The sequence below is a fragment of the Sciurus carolinensis genome, chromosome 16, assembly GCF_902686445.1.
Source record: "Sciurus carolinensis chromosome 16, mSciCar1.2, whole genome shotgun sequence".
Taxonomy (NCBI): Eukaryota; Metazoa; Chordata; class Mammalia; order Rodentia; family Sciuridae; genus Sciurus; species Sciurus carolinensis.
In genome coordinates, this window is record NC_062228.1 from 53212114 (window position 1) to 53230087 (window position 17974).

At 54.8% G+C, this 17974-nt stretch overlaps 2 protein-coding genes across 4 annotated transcripts; one reads left to right on the forward strand and one right to left on the reverse strand.

The window, feature by feature from the left end:
• Nucleotides 1–85: 85 nt before the first annotated feature.
• Nucleotides 86–2482, forward strand: Polr1g (RNA polymerase I subunit G). 2 transcript variants are annotated; one of them, XM_047527704.1, is made up of 3 exons: nucleotides 86–233; nucleotides 561–699; nucleotides 830–2482. In XM_047527704.1, exons 1-3 carry the CDS (start codon nucleotides 173–175, stop codon nucleotides 2211–2213), a joined length of 1584 nt encoding a protein of 527 aa, XP_047383660.1. In that variant the 5' UTR covers nucleotides 86–172; the 3' UTR covers nucleotides 2214–2482. The 2 variants fall into 2 exon arrangements, with proteins under 2 accessions (XP_047383660.1, XP_047383659.1); XM_047527703.1 differs by lacking the exon at nucleotides 86–233 and having other exon boundaries at nucleotides 248–699.
• Ercc1 (ERCC excision repair 1, endonuclease non-catalytic subunit) lies at nucleotides 2328–16474 on the reverse strand. Of its 2 annotated transcripts, none has more exons than XM_047527706.1 (10): nucleotides 16128–16474; nucleotides 15554–15665; nucleotides 14968–15183; nucleotides 10674–10777; nucleotides 9661–9760; nucleotides 8449–8525; nucleotides 4238–4337; nucleotides 2993–3064; nucleotides 2739–2807; nucleotides 2328–2428 (listed from the first exon to the last, which is right to left on the reverse strand). In XM_047527706.1, exons 1-10 carry the CDS (start codon nucleotides 16268–16270, stop codon nucleotides 2375–2377), a joined length of 1047 nt encoding a protein of 348 aa, XP_047383662.1. In that variant the 5' UTR covers nucleotides 16271–16474; the 3' UTR covers nucleotides 2328–2374. The 2 variants fall into 2 exon arrangements, with proteins under 2 accessions (XP_047383662.1, XP_047383661.1); XM_047527705.1 differs by lacking the exon at nucleotides 16128–16474 and adding an exon at nucleotides 15839–15859.
• Between the last annotated feature and the right edge of the window lie 1500 nt (nucleotides 16475–17974).

Consider the following 17974-nt stretch of genomic DNA (forward strand, 5'->3'; position numbering starts at 1 on the left):
TGGTAATATATTCCTTTCTTGCTAGTCTGCACTAGATAAGTGGAAACACCCCTCATTTCTGCCCAACAGAGCAAACGGCGTCGAGCGACACCCCCTGCGCTCCCCTTCCACTTGGGCACTTCGGAGAGAGGCCCCGCCCCTTTCGACCCACGTGGTCGTCAGGGTTCGCTCAATGCTGGCTGCTGTGTCTGCGCGCTGCTTGGGACTCGGGATGGCGGCGACCCAGCCCGCTGGTGAGCGGACATGTGGACTGGGGTCTGTAGGAGGAGAAAGGGGCACCCAGTAAAGTTCTGGTGAAAAAAGGAGCCTCCCGCAGACGGGGAAGAAAGCGTACCTTCCAACGATGGCGCCGGCAATGTGGGCCGAGAGGGAACCTCGAGGGGAATAGCGGTGGAAAGAAAGGCGCCCCCAGGGGTGGGAATGGGGACGACCCTGGAGAACAGGTGGGCACTGGATTGACGTGGTGAGAAACGGAACACTCACGAGGTTGGGACTGATGGATCAGTGGGCGCCCTTCGGGATTGGATGTCAACAGATCCCCGTTTCCCCTCCCCCCGCAGGTGCTGCTCGGTTCTCATGTCCCCCAAACTTTACCGCAATCCCCCCAGCCTCAGAAGCTCGTTTCTCCTTGGAGGAGCTGTCTGGCCCAGATACAGAGCTGTGGCTTATCCAGGCCCCTGCGAACTTTTCCCCAGACTGGTGAGTGGTCCCACCCACCTCCTGGGAATACTTCCCTCTCCAGAAGCAGAACTTGGGGGGTATTTGGACGGATCCATTGACTTACCAAACGAAACTGACCAAAGTTCTGCCCTCCCTCTTATTCCCTCAGCCTCAACGGGCGGCTGGTGCCTCTCTTGGGCTCCCAGACAGTGAAGGGCAAGTTGGCAGGCCAGCGGCTGCGCTATCAGGTCCTCAGCAGCAGTGGCACCCTCGAAGGAGAAGCAACCCTACTGGCTCCCTCAGTCCACGCAGGTGGTGGACTTACTTGTGCCCCAGCCCCCCAGGGCAGCCTAAGGATCTTTGAGGGTCCCCAAGAATCCCCATCAGGGACCCCTCTGCAGCCCATTCCAGCAAGTCCCCCACCACAAATCCCCCCTGGCCTGAGGCCTCGATTCTGTGCCTTTGGAGGGCGCCCCCCAGTCACAGGGCCTGGGTCAACTTTGGCACTGAAGTCACCTGCATTGGGGAAGAGGAAAAAGAAGCGGCAGATGCCAGAGGCCTCGGCTACACAGGAGGCAGTGAATGGGTATGGGGCCCTGGAGGTGGACACAACTTTGGGGTCCCTAGAAGTCGATGTAGGGAAGAAAAAGAAAAAGCAGCCAGTAGAGGTGATGGAGTCTGTGGTAACAGAGCCCACGGCTGAGATGCTGGAGCCTCTGGGAGCCCTATTCCCATCCACCTCGAAGAAGAAGAAGAAGAAGCCCAAAGGGGCCGAAGCAGTGGATCCGAAAGTGGGGATGCCAGGACCAGAAAGAGAGATGGTGGAGCCGGAGCTGCTGGTGCAAGCAGAGTCTCCTGAAGAGTCAGCCCTGTCCCCCGGCAAGAGGAAGAAGAGAAGAAAAGGGGCAGAAATGGAGCTGGTGGAAGGGTCAGTGGTTGAGAGTCAGCCACAGGTGAAGGTGGAGCTGCAGGAGGAAGCCATCCCACTGCCCCCCAGGAGGAAGAAGAAGAAGAAGAGGCAAGGTGCGGTGGCGGAGCCAGGGGCTGACGCTGCGGAGCCTGAGTGGAGGCCTCTGGTGCTGTGTGCAGACAGAACAGAGCCTGAGCTGCCAGGCGACCTGGGGCCTTGGGCTGAGGCAGCTCTGGTGTCTAAGAAGAGGAAGAAGAAAGAAAAGTGGCAAAACGTGATGCTCGAGCCGGGGACAGAGGTGGCAGAGCCTGAGCTGCCAGGTGACACTGAGCCTCAAGAAGCTCCAGCATCTACCAAAAAGAAGAAGAGAGAGAGGGGACACAAAAGGACAGAGCCAGGGACTGAGATGACTGAGCCACCACAGGGGACAATGGAGCTTGAGCTGCCTGGTGAGGGTGAGCCTGAGGTCAGCGCAGCACCAAGACTGACCAAGAAGCAGCAGCAGTGGCAGGAAGGTGAGATGCCAGAGGGGCTACCCCGGGAGGAGGTTCCAGTGCCACTGCTAAACCTGGAGTCTGGGGAGGTGGCTTCCAGAGGACGAGAGAAGAAGCGGAAGAGGAAGCCACAGCAGGATCCTGTGTAGCCTCCCCAGTTAAACTGAGGAACGTAAACCCCCCCTGGGCATCAGATGAGCAAAGCATCAGACCCAGACAGACCCTGAACCCCAACAGCACCTGCCCCAGTAACCCAGCAGGAGCCTGGCCTCAAAGAATGCTTTATTGTCACACTGGGGGTGGCAGCTGTTCATCGTGGCACTTTGAGGAAAGGTTCATGCAGGACATCAAACAGCCTGCGGGCCTGGGGCGGGGAGCGAAAGGACCCAGTCATTAAATGAGCCATGTGTTTGCTGCATCTGGAGTGAGGTTGTGGCTTTTTCTCCCAGCCTGCAGGGCCAGGGAGACAGGAGAGAAGCAGCCCATCTGGATTCTCCCCCACAATGGCTGACTGAGCCTGGGTCGGCCCCACCCACTTAGACCTGCCTCCCCATCTGCAAGACAGGCAGATGGTTGCTGGGCCTCTGGAAACTTGGAAACTCTGGGATCTGAGGTCTGGTTGATTTGGGGCCCCTCAAGTCCCCACCCCTCAAGTCCTTTCCCAGAGCACTTACCTTCTGGGGGCCCAGCCCTGGGCACAAGGCCAGGTCTTCCCGTGATGCAGAAATGAGCTGCTCCAGGGACTGGGAGGGTGGAAGCCAAGGGTCAGGGAGGTGACGCTAAACCCCACCCTGGCCCAGCTGATGAGGGGCCTCAGGTACTCCTGGGAGGAGGTGAGGAATGGGGGGCAGGGAGGTGGCAGGGTGTGGGCTTCTTAGAACAGGTAAGGAGGGGAAGCGCCTGGCAGAGCAGGGCAGCTGGTCCTTACTCCAAAGGTGGCCAGCAGGGTCTGACTGTCTGTTTTGTTGACAGACTTCACGGTGGTCAGACATTCCGTGACCTGGAAGGGAGCAGCAGAAAGCCCAGTAAGACCTAGCCCGGAGGGCAGGGCTGGGCCACTGCCGGTCCCCAGACTGCCTAGCATGCAAGAGGTGCTCAATAAGTGTTTTCTTTTTGTGGGGGGCTGATTACAAGGTCATATCAGAGTGATCCCTGACTAGCCTAGGGTGTGGGTCACGTGAAATGAATCCTGCTTATCTGAGGAACTGGTTCCACCCAGGAAGACCAGAGGCACTAGGGGTACAAAACCAGTCTACTGCCTGTCCCTGCATGAGCCAGAGCAAGGGAGCTGACCACTCTGGCCTCCATTTTGGGCAAGTGGTGTTCCCAGTAAAACCCAGAGAACTTGGACATCACTCGGATGCAGCTAAGACGCGGCCCAGCCTGCAGCACTGTGACGGCCAGCATGCCTGGGTGGGGGTCGCTGCTGCCCTGGTTCAAATGGCAGCCCTGCCAGTCATGGCTGTGTGACTTGGGGAAGTCACTCCCCTCCCTCCCTCAGGAGATGGGGCTCCAGGTTATAACTAGGTTTTGGAGTTGATGTGCCAGCTCCAGGGAGGCCCGGATGTAGGGGCTGTGAATGCCGGGACCGGACTGACCACAGGTCCTCCGGCTGACACTTCTGCACAGGAGAACCTCCAAGGAAGGCATCAGTGGCAGGTCCCTCAGCAAACTCCCTGAATGGCTGTTGAGTGCTGGGTGGTGCTGGGGACACATCAGGCACTGAGCCAACTCCAGTTCTGCCCTCCTGGGCGCCAGTTCAGTGGGGAGACCAGTGGGCAGGGCTGGGACAGGGGAGCACAGTGAGGACCTCTGGCTGGCTGGGGCTCGGGGAGGACTTCCTGGAGGAGGGAGCATCAGAGCTGGGAGGCCCACGATGGAATCGGGCGGGTACCCGGTGGAGGAGAGTGCAAAAGCTCAAAGGGAAGAGCTAGGCCCGGGAGGAGCGCGGGCCCGCGAGGGCACTGGGGAGCCATGGCAGGACTGGGAGCCGGAGGACAGGGTCAGCTCTGCACTCAAAAGACTGCTCCGGGTGGGAGAGGCAGAGGGGACCGGGCAGGAAGGAGAGCCCGATAAGACTCGCCCTGGGACCAGAACTGAAGCTCAGCCACCCAGGAGCTTTGGTGAGACCCAGGCAGGTACGGGAGGTGTCTGGGAGCGTGGGAGGCCTCACCCGGGACACAAAGTCCTGTTCCAGCTTCTCCATCAGAAGGTCTGCCGGCTTCTGCTCGTAGGCTTTGTAGGTCTCCAGGTAGCGCCCGGCTTCCTCGGGGCTAGGGTGACAGGACACACATCAGCCAGGTGAGGGCCCTCATGTTCTAGACTGGCTTCACTTCACAGCAGTGATTGCTAATGCTGTAAATTCCAAACTCTAACAGAAAAATGGAAGTTGTCGCTCCCCTGTGGCCCTGGCCAGAATCCCTGCTGGGTGGAGCTGGCATGTCTCTTCTGGCTCAGGCCTTGCTTCCAACCTGGGTGACCCTGGGCCAGTGACTTTATCTCTGCGGATCTGTTTCCTCATCTGTAAAGTGGGGTGATGGTCAGACTGTGACGACAGGAGTCACTGTGTCCACCCTCAGGGCCTGGCTCTCAGAGGCCTATTTAAGAATTAGCTCAGAAATCCCGGTGGTTCAGGAGATGGAGGCAGGAGGATCGCAAGTTTGATCCCATCCTCAGCAACTTAGTGAGAACTTGTCTCAAAATAAAAAAGGGCTGGGGATGTGGCTCAGTGGTAAAGTACCCCTGGGTTCAACTCCCAGTGCCAAAATAAGAAAAAAGGAAAAAACAAATACCAGGTCTTTTGGAAGGGAGGCTGGCACTCCTGTTCTGGGCCTTTTGCTGGGTAAAGAGGGAGGGAATCGGGAAACTCCATTTATTTTCTGAAGTGCAGAAAGAAGACAACCTCACTAAGTATTCAGATTCCCACCACAGAGAAAAATGAGCTTCTGAAGATTTTTGTGGTGCTAGAGACAGAACCGGACTCCCTCATGCTGGGCAAGGGCTCTGCCACAGGACTACAGCCCCAGCCTGACACACGGCTTTTGAAACTGATAAAAAGGGTCTAGTGAGCAGAGCAAAGTAACTCAAGAACATGAGTGTCAAGAGATGATGGCCGGGCTAGGGAGAGAGCTCAGTCGGTAGAGGGCTTGCCTCTCAAGCTCAAGGCCCTGAGTTCGATCCCCAGCACCACAAAAAAAAAAAGAGAGAGAAATGATGGCCTTTTTTTCTCTTTGGAACTCAGCAGTGAGTTAAAGGAAATAAAGCACAGTGGGCCTCCCTATCCGCGGTTCCTTGGGATGGGCACTGCGCATGGGCCCTTGACGGCCGCATCTGTACTGAGCATGTGCAGACCTTTCCCTTGCCATTACTCCCTAAACAATACATATTTTATGTAAACACCTATTTGCATAGCATTTACACTGTATTAGGTATTTAAAATAATCTAGAGGAAATGTAAAGGCTGTTGGAGGCAGGGCGAAGCTGTGGGAGCCAGTGTGTAGCAAGCAGGAGTCCCTGGTTCTGTCTCCAGCACAGCAAAAAAAAAAAAAAAAAGGATCTGGGGCAGGTGCACAGTCCACAGACTGATCCACAGCCAGCATTCAGGCTGGCATCCCACAGGGGTCAGGGAACTGATCCCCTCTGCTCCTGAGGGACCACTCTCTTTGTCTTGGGGCCATTTTTGAGTCTTCAGAGTGGAGCTAGTAATGAATGTCTGTTGATTGAATGTTGATTTTTCTTCTTAAAAAGACATCCACTCTTCCGGTGGGTTTCCTGTCGCTGCAGGGGACACTGTCATTATGGATCCTTTGTTTAACAGCCTATCTGGTTCTACAGTCTACTTTTTTTCCACTCTGCAATATAATCAGCACACATTTCCACATCAGCAGACAGAGCTTGACTTTGTTAATTTAATGGCTGCAAAACATTCCAGCATCCAGACGTAAAGACACGGAGACTTCCCTTCCTGTGCAGGGGCCTCAAGAGTACCAGACACCATGCTAAACCCTTTATGTTCAGAAGCTTCCAGACTCCCCTGAGAGGATCTGTCAGGCAGTAACTATTTTCAAGCTGTTATAGAGGCCAGTAGGCCACTTGCCCAAGATTCTGAAGCCAGTGAGGAAGCCAGGCAGCCCCATGGAGTTTGTCCACCTGGGCCAGGCTCTTAACACTGCCCTGTTTCTTCCCACAAAACAGAAAGATTTTAATACTTTTAAAAAATGTACAACTAATACAAATACATTTTCCAAAGTGTCATGCAGTTTAGAGTTGCACACCCTAAAGAGGGCACAGAATTACAAATATGTTCTGTCCTATGAATATAGCCAGGCAGAAGTGGGGGTTGCTGGTAACAGAAAAGACTGGACACTACCCAAGAGTTGGCCAGTGGGTGGTGCTGTGACCTGGTCTATCTGTGTGATGGAATATAATACAGCTGTGTAAAAAGGATGTGGACCTTTTTAAGAAGGGAGCTGGAAATCCTAAGGAGACATGAAGGAACCACAGATACATGTTGCCTAAGGAAGGCTACAGATACTATATGATCCTGACCACATGACATTAAGGCAAAACTGAAGACAGTAAAAAGACCAGTAATTGCCAGTGGTTGAGTAGGAGGAAGGGAGGCTGAATAAGTGGAGCACAGGAGTTTTAGGGCAGAAAAGCCATCTAATGATGCAATGAGGAGGGACACATGGAGTCCTCTGTATCACCCACCATCTTGCTATGTCCTAACCGAAAAATCACAGAAAGCCTTGACCTCTGAGACCTGCTGGCAGCTGATTTTTCCCAGCTTCCATGGACCCTTCAGAGGCCTGGAACGTTCCCAGGGATGGACGGACGTCGATGCTGTCACACACACTGATAGAAACTGGCCTGACCTGAACCAGGTGCCTTGGGCCCTTGGTCAGTACAGCCCTGGGCCCTGGCCGAGCCACACCCACCCAGAGCCTCTTGCTCTCAATGTCCATTACCAGGACCCGCTGCTGCCTGCCCTGTAGGTCCCCTAAGAAACACTTTGGATGATTCACTATGCTTTCTTTGGAATCCACAATGTTCCCATCTTGGGACAGTTTGGGGACATTCCCTTATGAAAACTTCTGTAGGTTTGACAGGATGAAAAAAAACTGTTAAGTCCCACAGAATGTACAACACAAACAATGAACCCTAAGTAGACGAGGGACTTCATTAGTGATGTGCACAGAGGTGCCTGGGCTGTAACATGCATCACACAGGACCATGCGAGGTGCTGGGCTGGGGCTCAGTGGTGGAGCGCTCACCTAGCACAGGTGAGGCCCTGGGATCCAGCCTCAGCACCGCAGAGAAACACAAAGATCACACAAGATCCAGGGCAGGGGTGCAGGGCCTGAGGATCCTCCCACTCTCCAGTCGACCTTCCCACCAACCTAAACTGGTCTAAAAAAGTCTACTCACTGAAAAAGGGGAAAAGTCTCATGGAAGAGGAGGGTAGAATGGAGTCCCAGGGGCCGGGGGAGGAGGGGGCACCAGTGGGAACCAGGTGCCAGGCTGGCAAGAAGCGCTGCTGGGCAACTACTGCGTACAGGTGACGGTCATGCGCCATGTGCTTCAAAAGCTAGAAAAAAAAGCACCTCGAAAGTGGTCATGATGAAGCAATGGTAACCAAGGAGACAGGTGTGACAGCCTGTTTTAACCATCACAGTGCACATATGTGCCAACGCGTCACACGGATGGGTGTGGTGGCCCACCCCTGAAATCCCAGCAGCTCAGGAGGCTGAGGCAGGAGGATGGAAAGTTTAAGGCCAGCCTCAGCAACTCAGGGAAGTCCTAAGCAATTCAGCGAGACCCTGTCTCTAAATAAAATATAGGGCTGGGATGTGGCTCAGTGGTTAAGTGCCCTGGGATCAATCGCCAGTACCAAGAAAAAGATTTCTTATCAATTTTTTATCATAGTTTTTCTTTTTGAGTTTAAAGCTGTAGGGATGGAAGGAGTTACTGTATTTGTGCACAAGGCCCTGGTTCCATCCCAGCACCCAAAAAAAAAAAAAAAAAAAAAGGCTATAAACTCACCAGGGTTTAACTTTGCTCATGGTGTGAGGAAGGGACCCTTTTTCCCAGTTGGAAAGCCAGTCTAACTGGTCTTTAGATACCTACACGTGGAACTGACTTTGCAGCCCGAAGCGCCCAACACTGTCCTGAAAATGTGATCGACATGGGGCCATGGCTGCTACTCCACAGGGAGGTGAGGACGTCATTTTACAGCTGAGGATACCCAGGCCCTGAGAGAGGCAGAGCCTGGAGCGGGCTCACACGGGGTGTCCAGGGACAAGAAGGGAGCGCTGAGTGGAGGGGGAGAGGGAAAGCGGGCATGGAGGTGAGGAGGAGGCGGGGAGGGAGCCACAGCCTCACCTCCAGGCAAGGATCAGCGTGCAGTCGGCCAGGATGCACATCTTCGCCAGCTCCTTGAGGGCCTGCTGAGGGTCTTTCTGGAGGAGAAAATCAGCATTAGGGACCTGGCAGAAAGTGAGGACTGACTGTCTGCAAACGCAGTAGCTCAAGACGTCAAGCGCCTTTCACGCACCCCACACCCTCCAAGCCCCTACAGGGTGCCAGCCTGCGCTGGGCAGCAGCAGGACCCAGCAGAGACTCATGGCCCTGCCTGCCCTCCTTCATAGTCTAATGAGGGGAACAGACCTGTCCCTAGACAGGACCTGGAGCAGTCAGGAATGGCTTCCTGGAGGAGGGGTCATCTGAGCTGAGGCCTGGAGGAGGAGGAGACAAGGAAGCACAGAGGAGGACAGGGAACTCCAGGCACAGGTTGGCGAGAGGACGGGACAGCAGGGGCTTGAGGAACTGCGATTTGCTCCAGTAGGGTGGGATGGACTGAGGCGAAGGTGACTGAAGGGGAGCTGGACGGGGGACCTGGAAAGGTGGGGAGCACAGGTTGTGCAGGGCCTCATGGGCTATGGAAAGGCACGAGGGTACCCGGGAGTCATGGGAGAGTGTGCAGGGAGGGGGTTGACCTCATATGTGTTTTTTAGGAAGACCTCTCTGGTCACTGTAAGGACAGGAAGGGTCAAGACTGGAGGCCATAAGACCAGGAAGGAGGCAGGGGCAGGGACCCAGGAGGGGACTAGATTGGGGTAAGGGCTGTGGGGACACAGAATGAAGTAGATGTAAGAGAAATTTAGGTGGCAGAGGGCTAGGACTGGCTGATGGGGGTGTGAAGGAAACAGATCATCTTACTGTCCCATCTCTTTGCCAACACAGGGTGTTGGTGACCTGTGTCAATCTCAGATATGAAAAATGGTTCCTTGCTGAAGGCTCTTTGGGGATTGAACCCAGGGTGCTTAACCTCTGAGTCACATCCCCAACCCATTTTATTTTTTATTAAGAGATAGGGTCTCACTGAGTTGCTTAGAGCCTCACTAAGTTTCTGAAGCTGGCTTTGAACTCCAATCCTCCTGCCTCAGCCTCCTGCACCACAATTCCCGGCCTCACAGAGGTTTCAACACGCCTTTCTTCGTGGAAGGGATTCAACAGTCCGTTTCATAATGGTGAGGCTCACTACCCATTTCACAGAAGGGAAGGGTGAGGCTGACGAGGAGTGATCCCACTTACCACGTCCACCTGGACCAGCAGGATGCGCAGGGCGAAGGTCTTCCCCAGGCTCTGCAGTCGCTCATGGATGTAGTCTGGGTGGAGGTTGTGGTAGCGGAGGCTGGTGAGGCAGAGGAGACAGTAGGTTGGGGTCTGTCTCCTTGAGACACCAGAAGCCCCATCTGCACTCCCCTGCAACCTGACCTGGACACCAGCCACCGTGAGTGTAGCATGGGCCACCTGCCTGGCTGGGGCGAGGCCCACAGAAACTAAGTGGCCTGCAAAGAAGGCGTGCTCCACTGCCAGGCTGTGGCTTCCTGAAGGCTGGACCCCAGCTTCTTCACTGAGTGGGGAGGAGGCTTGGGCTTCAGGGGGACAGGAGCAGGGTCCCCAGAGTCCCTGCACAGGGCCCAGGGGATGCTATCCAACTGGCTTCAGAGCAGGGGCAGGAGGGGCCCGAGGCCTAGAGCCATCTCCCCCAGCAGCCTGCGGCTCTCCCAGCCACAGGAAGGGAGCTTGCCTAACTGAGACGGAGCTCAGAGAATCCTCCTGTCAGCTCGCCAGGAATGTTGGGGACATGAGACCCTAAGCTTCCTCCCTCAGACCCAGGGGTCCAGGCCCAGCCTCCTCCCTCAGACCCGGGGGTCCAGGCCCAGCCTCCTCCCTCAGACCCAGGGTTCAGGCCCAGCCTCCTCCCTCAGACCCAGGGGTCCAGCCCAGCCTCCTCCCTCACACCCAGGGGTCCAGCCCAGCCTCCTCCCTCAGACCCAGGGGTCCAGGCCCAGCCTCCTCCCTCAGACCCAGGGTCCAGGCCTAGCCTCCTCCCTCAGGCCTCCGCTGTGATCACTTTGGGTCCCTCCAGGTCAAGACTCCTTCTTCCAGCACAGGGTCACACATAGGCCCAGAGCCAGCAGAATGGAGCAGAGCAGTCTCCCGCCCGAGGAATGGCCCAGAGTGCTAAAACATGCCCCCCCCCAGCCTCCTGGGCAGCCCTTCCCAAAGGGTGGCTGGTGCTCCAGAGCCCCGGAGCTCACCTGAGGAAGAGGGCACAGGTGCTCTGGCCCAGCACGTAGTCGGGGACCACTTCACCAAATTCCCAGGGCACGTTGCGCACGAACTTCAGCACCGGGTTGCCCCTCTGGGAGGAAGCGCAAGAGCCATTCACAGGGATGACCCCTGGACCAGGGGACCAGGGTCAGCAGCCAGGCAGGGCCCTCTGCCTCGCCTCTGGATCTTTCCCAGTGTCTCCCTTGTCCTTTGCCACACTCCTCCCCGCCAGGCCGACCTGCCTGCATCCATTCATTCACTTTCCTTTGCAGCACTGGATGGACATGGAACCAGGGTCTCCCGCATACTAGGCAAGCCCTCTACCACTGAGCTACACCCACAGCCCTTTTTAATATTTTTTTACTTTGAGACAGGTCCTCACCAAGTTGCTCAGGCTGTCCTCAAACTTGAGATCCTCCTGCCTCAGTCTCCCAAGCAGGAGGCTTACAGGCTTGCACTGATGCTACTGGCCTTTACTAAAGGGCTTACAGTCTGGCTGCAGCCCCAATCCATGTCCTGTGGTCTGCAGGACACGGCCCCTCGACATCCACCTCAGCATCATCCACACTGGCCCCTCCTCCCGTCCTCATCTCAGAGAAAGCCCCACTGTGCAGATGGAGGCTCATCCTGGATGCTTCTCTGTCCCCTCCTCAGGTGGAACTTGGACCATCTAAACATCCCTCATGAATGTCCCCTCCTCTACTGCACAGCCCCTGCCCAAGTTCCCAGCTTGCCCGTTCTGGGCTCCTGCTAGGGTCGCCCTTCCTGACTACCCTTCAAATGGCAGCGAGAGAGGACTTTTTTTAATGTTTTTGTGGTGGTGGGGATTGAACCCCGAGCCTCTCACAGGCTAGGCAGGCGCTTTACCATTGAGCTGCACCCCCGGCTGCAGCACGGATCTGCTTCTTCCCCACTCTAAACCCCACCATGGCTCCCCAGTGCCCTCAGGAAGCCCAAGCTCCTCCCTTGGCCTGTCACCCTCCAAAGACTGGCACTGCTCATGGCCAGGCCCTTCTCTCCCACCTCTCCTCGTACCTTACTGAACGCAGGCTGCAGCCCCAGCAGGACATCCTTTACGACACACTCTGATCCTAACCTAATCCATTAAAATATGCTCACGGAGAACCTGGCACGTGTCTCAGTGTTGGGACTATCGCAGTGACCAAGACAGACCAAGATCTTATGAAGGGCACATAGTATGAAGCTGTGACATGATAAAAATATGTATTTGGGCCAGGTGGGGTGGCACACACCTGTAATCCCAGCTACTCAGGAGGCTGAGGCAGGAGGATCATAAGTTGGAGACCAGCCCTGGCAAGCAACGTGGCAAGTCCCTGTCTCAAAATAAATAAAAAGGACTGAGGTGGAGCTCAGGGGGGAGTGCCCCTGGGTCAAATCCCTAGTACCAACAAGAAGGAAAGATCTCTAACTGGGTCTCGGCCCCGGGGGCCTGACCCAGAGCTCCCGAGTCCCTTGCAGACAAGGCGCTAAGAGAACTTTCTGTTCTGACATTTGGTCTCTGACCCGGATTCCTCGCGGTACTGAGCGCCTAAGACCTTTGGAATTTCTGGAGTGATAACATCTGACACGGAGCTCTAAATCCTTTGGAATTCCAGGGTGTTGGGAGCAACTTGTTTTCCTTGGGTGGCTCCTGCTGGCTGCAGCGTGGGGGATAGTGGCCAGAGGAGTCAATCCTGGACTATAGGGTTGGGGGCTTTCAGTCCCACCCCCACTCGGGGGGACTGAGGGCAGAGCTGATCAGCAATGGCCAGTGATGTCACCGGTCCTTTCTGTGCAATGAGGTCCCCACAGGCCTTCGAAGGCTGGGGTCCAGGGAGCTTCCTGATCGCAGCACACGTGCAGGCTCCTAGAGGGGGTTGTCCAAAGCACGAGGGGGCTCCCACCCAGCCACCTTCTCTGCCTGGTGCACCTCTTCATCCCGGTGCTCACCCACATCCTCTCCCATATTCCCTATTCATAAAACAGTAAACGAAAGTATTTCCCTGAGTTCTGTGAGCTGCTTTGGTAAATTAGTTGAAACTAAGGAGAGGGTGGTGGAAACCTCTGGTTTATAAGTCAGGTAGGTAGGGTCAGTCTTGGGCCTGGGCCCTGCACCTGTGGGATCTGAGGCTATCCCCAAGGAGGGAGTGGCGGAACTGAGTTAACCTGTAGGACTCCTAGCTGGTGTCCGAGGGAGAACTGCCTAGGGTCAGGGAACCTCCACATATCCGGTATCAGAAGTGCCCTGTTGCCAGGCGCAGTGGCGCACACCTGTAATCCCAGCAGATCCAGAGCCTGAGGCAGGAGGATCATGAGTTCAAAGCCAGCCTCAGCAACTGAGTGAGACCCTGTCTCTAAATAAAATACAAAATAGGGCTGGGGATGTGACTCAGAGGTTAAGCATCCCCAGGTTCAATCCCCCACATCCAGAAAAAAAAAAAAAAATTGTGTTGAGTGATGCATGAGAGCAAAAAGGAAAAAAGAGACTCTTTTCCTTTTCTTTCAGGGATAGTATGCAAAGTAATCACACAATGAATGTGTAATTACCAAGTGAGGTGAAATTTGGATCTAAACAGCAGATAAGATGTGCTATCGTAGTAGGAGCCTGGGTAGTCAGAGCAGCTGACGTGGGAAGAGTCTGTGGGGGTCCCAAGTCTCATATGGCCCTGGGCCATCGGACCTGAGGCCCCTGGGAGCCTTGGAAGGGTTATGAGCAAGGAAGGAATAGAACCTGATATTTATTTTATGTGCATGTGCAGTGCTGGGGTTGGAACCCAGGGCCTCATCCACATCAAGCAAGTACTCTACTCTACCCCAGTCCACCAAATTTAATTTTTTTGTTTGTTTGTTTATTTTTGGTACCAGGGATTGAACCCAGGGACACTTAACCACTGAGCAACATCCCCAGTCCTTTTCTATTTTTTATAAATAAAATTACACCTGTATTCCCAGTGGCTCAGGAGGCTGAGGCAGAATTGTGAGTTCCAAGCCAAACTCAGCAATTAAGGAACGCTGTCTCAAAAAAGAGAAGAAAAGGCCAGGTGCCATGGTGCACACCTGTAATCCCAGCAGCTTGGGAGGCTGAGGCAGGAGGATCGTGAGTTTAAAGAGACTCAGCAAGACCCTGTCTCTAAATAAAATTTTAAAAAGGTCTGGGGATGTGGCGCAAGAGGTTCAGTGGCCCTGGATTCAATCTCTGGTACCAAAAGAAAAAGAAAAACGAGAGTTAGGCACCAGCTGAGGGCACCTGGAGGCTTCCCTTGTCGGCTGCTGTGAATGATGGACCATGGACACTCAGGCCTGGGTTTTTGTGGATGTGCGTTTCCATTTCTCCTGAGTCCACCCCTAGAAGTAGAATGGCTGGGTCAAATGGTTGGGCCATGTGACAGCTCTCCATTTCACTTGTGCGTGTGCATGTGCATGTGTATGTGTGTGCGTGTGCGTGTGCGTGTGCGTGTGTGTGGTTCTGGAGATTGAAACACAGGAGCTCTACCACAGAGCTACATCCCAGCCCTTTTTATTTTTTACTTTTGTTTTTGTTACCAGTGATTGAACCCAGGGGCACTTAACTCCTGCGCCACATCCCCCATCCCCAGCCTTTTTTTTTTTTTGAGACAGGGTCTTGCCATGATGCCCAGGCTGGCCTCCAACTTGCGATCCTCTTGTCTCAGCCTCCTGAGTTTCTTGACTCACAAGACTGTGCTATGGTGCCCAGCTTGTTCATTGTTCTGGTGACAGCCTTCCTGGTGGGCAGGGAGTAGTATCTCATTGTGCTTCAGATGTCATTTCTCTGGTGGCAACAGTGATGAGCCTTCTCATGTGCTTGGGCCCTGTCATCCCCTGCCTAGGACGCTGGCTCTATCAGACTTTCCCTGTTTCCTTTCCACCACTCTATCCCCAGAGCAGAAGTAGCATTCCAAACTCTCCGTGCATCTCTGAGAACTAAAGAGGTGCAAGGATCCCCATTTAAAGGCACCAGATGGGTTGAGTCACTGGCCCAAGGCCACACAGCCATTGCATGGCAGAACAGGGATTCAAACTCTGACCTGTGTTCATTCAATATATTTTTACTAAATGAACCGAAACAGCTGCACCTACACAGTCACAGTCCCAGCAAGCAGAGCTGGGCCACCCTCAACACACAGGTGGTGAATGAATGGTGGCACTGCTCAAACGAAGTGGCTAGAACTCTGCCAACCAGACCCCCTGCGCCCACCAGAGCCATCCCACAACAGGTTTCCCACCAGAAATCTCCAAGCTCCGCTCCGTCTCCCTCCTCACCTGCCGGGGGCTCACGATGATGCTGTTGGATTTTGCTCCTGGTTTCAGGGCCTGGTTGGGGGTCTCTCCTGCCAGGGGTTCTGACACTGTGGGGCACGTGGCTCCAGCCCCTCCTGGAGGCCGTGAGATGGCATACTCAGCATAGGTCTGAGGGGACACCTGGGCAGAGGTCTCCACAGTAGGAAGGCTCCCTGTGGATCTGAACAAGGGCTTGGCCTGTGGGGAGGAACAGGGGTCACAGGGGGCCAGAGAGGGAACACTGAACCCCTGTGAGTCCCTCCCCTTCCTCTGGCTTGGCACATCAGTCACAAATTCACGTTTTGCAAAAGTAGGGTTCAGACCACATAAAACACATAAAAGTAGGGTTCAGACCACATAGGGCCACCCGCGGGCTGCCAGTCTCGGCCTCTGCCTTGGCCCTGTTAGAACTGCTCTGCCATCTGTTTACAGACTGGAAAACTGAGACTTGCCAGAAAAAGGGCTGCTTCACCAAGGCCACCCAGGCCCCCACACCTAACCACGCTGTGGCCCTGGAGATCTCTTCCAACCACTCCATTCCCAGGCGTCCCCCATCTCCTCGTCCTACCCCTGCAGGAGGGACCTCATCCTCGTCCAGCGGTATTACAAATTTTTTCCTTGAGGGTGGCCCTGCAGGCTGCGGCCCCGCCTCCTCGTCCTTCCCTGGTTCCATTAGGAGCCTGAAAGGGAAGAGGTGGTGGCAGGAGCGAGTGAGGCACTGGCGTCTGCATTCCCACCCTCCTAGCAGGGACCCCCACGGACAGCCGTCCCCCGCACCCCCCCCCCACAAAATCCAGTGTCCCAAAACGTTAAGTCCCAAATATCCAGAGCCCAAGGTAGCAGAAAGCCGCACCCCAAGGGCCACTCCGCCCATCGGCCTTCTGCCCGCCCCGCCCGCTCCGGGTCCCTGGGTTCCTTCGCCCCGCCCCTCGCGCCCTGGGCACCTCGCGCTCCGCCCCTCTGTCTCCGCGGGCCGTTGGCCCGGCCCCCAAGGCTCGCACCTGGACGCCCTGGGTCGCGTCCAGGCGGGTCGCAGACACTGCAAAGGTTGGCCTCTGCGGCTGCCATTCGCCACCTGCGGCCTCCACCTCCCGCCCCTCTCACCCTTACCTGGGGTCTCAGCACCACGAGGACTCACTCACCTGCTAGCCCCAAATCCGGGAGGGAAAGACGGCAGGGGATCGAGGTGACGTCCCGCCAGCGCGGCTAGCGTGGCCCCAGTTCTCCTCACTTCCGGTCTCTCTGGCCCGCGGCCCGTCTCACTGCTCCCCACCGGGTAGAGCATAGAGAGGGGCGGCCCTCCGCCGCCCTCTATGTTCCTGGAGGACCGCGGAGGATTGGCAAGGAAAGAGGCGTGGGTCTGCGGGCTTCAGGGCCCAGGGTGGCAAGAGGTTCAGTTCCCTTGTCCTGTTGAGCGCCTCCTGTATTCCTGGGCTCCGGGCAGAGCTCAGTGGAGAAGAGATGGCGGGAAATCGAACTAGGTCCCCCCCTCAGTACAGAGAAACTTGGATTTGAATCCCAAATTGGCCATTGACTTGGCCTCAGTTTCCCCATCATTCATTCATTCCACAACATTCGCCAAACGCCTCCTCAGCTGCCCGCGCTGTGCGGGAAGGTGCTTGTGACAGCGGTGACCCAGAAGGGCCCTGGGCTGCCCCTCCAGAGGGCCTTACATCCAGTGGGAGACCAGCCACGTTCCCAAACAATGACCATCCAGAGTGGGAGGGACGGGCGACCCCACCGGGTGTGGATGGGAGTTAGGGCGAGCGCCTGACCCAGCCCGGGAGTCAGGAAGGGCTTCCTGGAGGAAGGGACATCCGAGCGGAGACTTGGTTGATGAGTTAGTATTAGTCATTTCCTGAAAGGATAGTATCACACTGTTCTAACTTGTAACTCTCTGATTGCTAAGGAAATAGAACATGTTTTTGTGAGTTTATTGGTCTTAGATATTTTACGTTCTGTGAGTTGCTTGCTCATATCCTTTGCCCATTTTTTAAATGGCTCGTATGCCTTTTTTTATTACTATTAATTTATAGGAGTACGTTCTGGATTCTGATTCTAATTCTTAGTCAGTCCAGTGTATTGCCAGCGTTTCCTCCTCGTTTGTACTGTTTTAGCTTTATTTACTTAGAAGTTCTTCGGGCTTATTCACACCTGTTTGTTAATCTGTTGCATCCTGGCTTTTGCTCTTGCTGGTTTAGAGACCTGCCACACCTCAAGGTCGTCCCTGGATGTTCTATCATTTTTTTCTGAACGTTTCCTAGTTTTGATTTTATGTTTCCATTGTTATTGCCTAGCAGATTTATTTTTTGAAAATGCACTGATTTAGGATAGATGTAGCACTTTGTACCCAAGGCCAGCCCATTCCCCACTACTCTGACATTCTGCCTGTGTCACCTACCAGATTCCCATCCAAACGCACGCCCATTCTGACATTTCTGTTGAGCCCACTGCCCCCTGCCTCATCACAGATGACCATCTCTCCCTGCTTCCCAGGTCAGCCTTTTAGCTGTGAGTCTGGCTCTTTGTCCAAATTTCCCTATTTTATAAGGACACCAGTCATATTGGATGAGGGCCCATCCTGCCACCCCAATACCATATTGTAATATGAACCTGAACACCTCAGGAAAGACCCTGTTTCTGAATAAGGTCACTTTCTGAGATACCAGGATTAGGACTTAAGAATTTCTTTGGGGGACATGATTCAACCTATGACAATCCTTCCCCCCACCGTTGGCACTGAGGATCGAACCCAGGGGCACTCTACCACTGAGCTACATCCCCAGCCCTTTTTACCCTTTATTTTTTTTTAATGTTTTCTATTAGAAGATGGGCACAATATATTATTTTATATTTATATGTGGTCCTGAGGATCAAACTCAGTGCATCACATGTGCTAGGCAAGCACTCTGCCACTGAACCACAACCCCAGCTACCCTTTTTACTTTTAGAGACAGTGTCTCACCAAGTGGCTGAGGCTGGCCTCAAA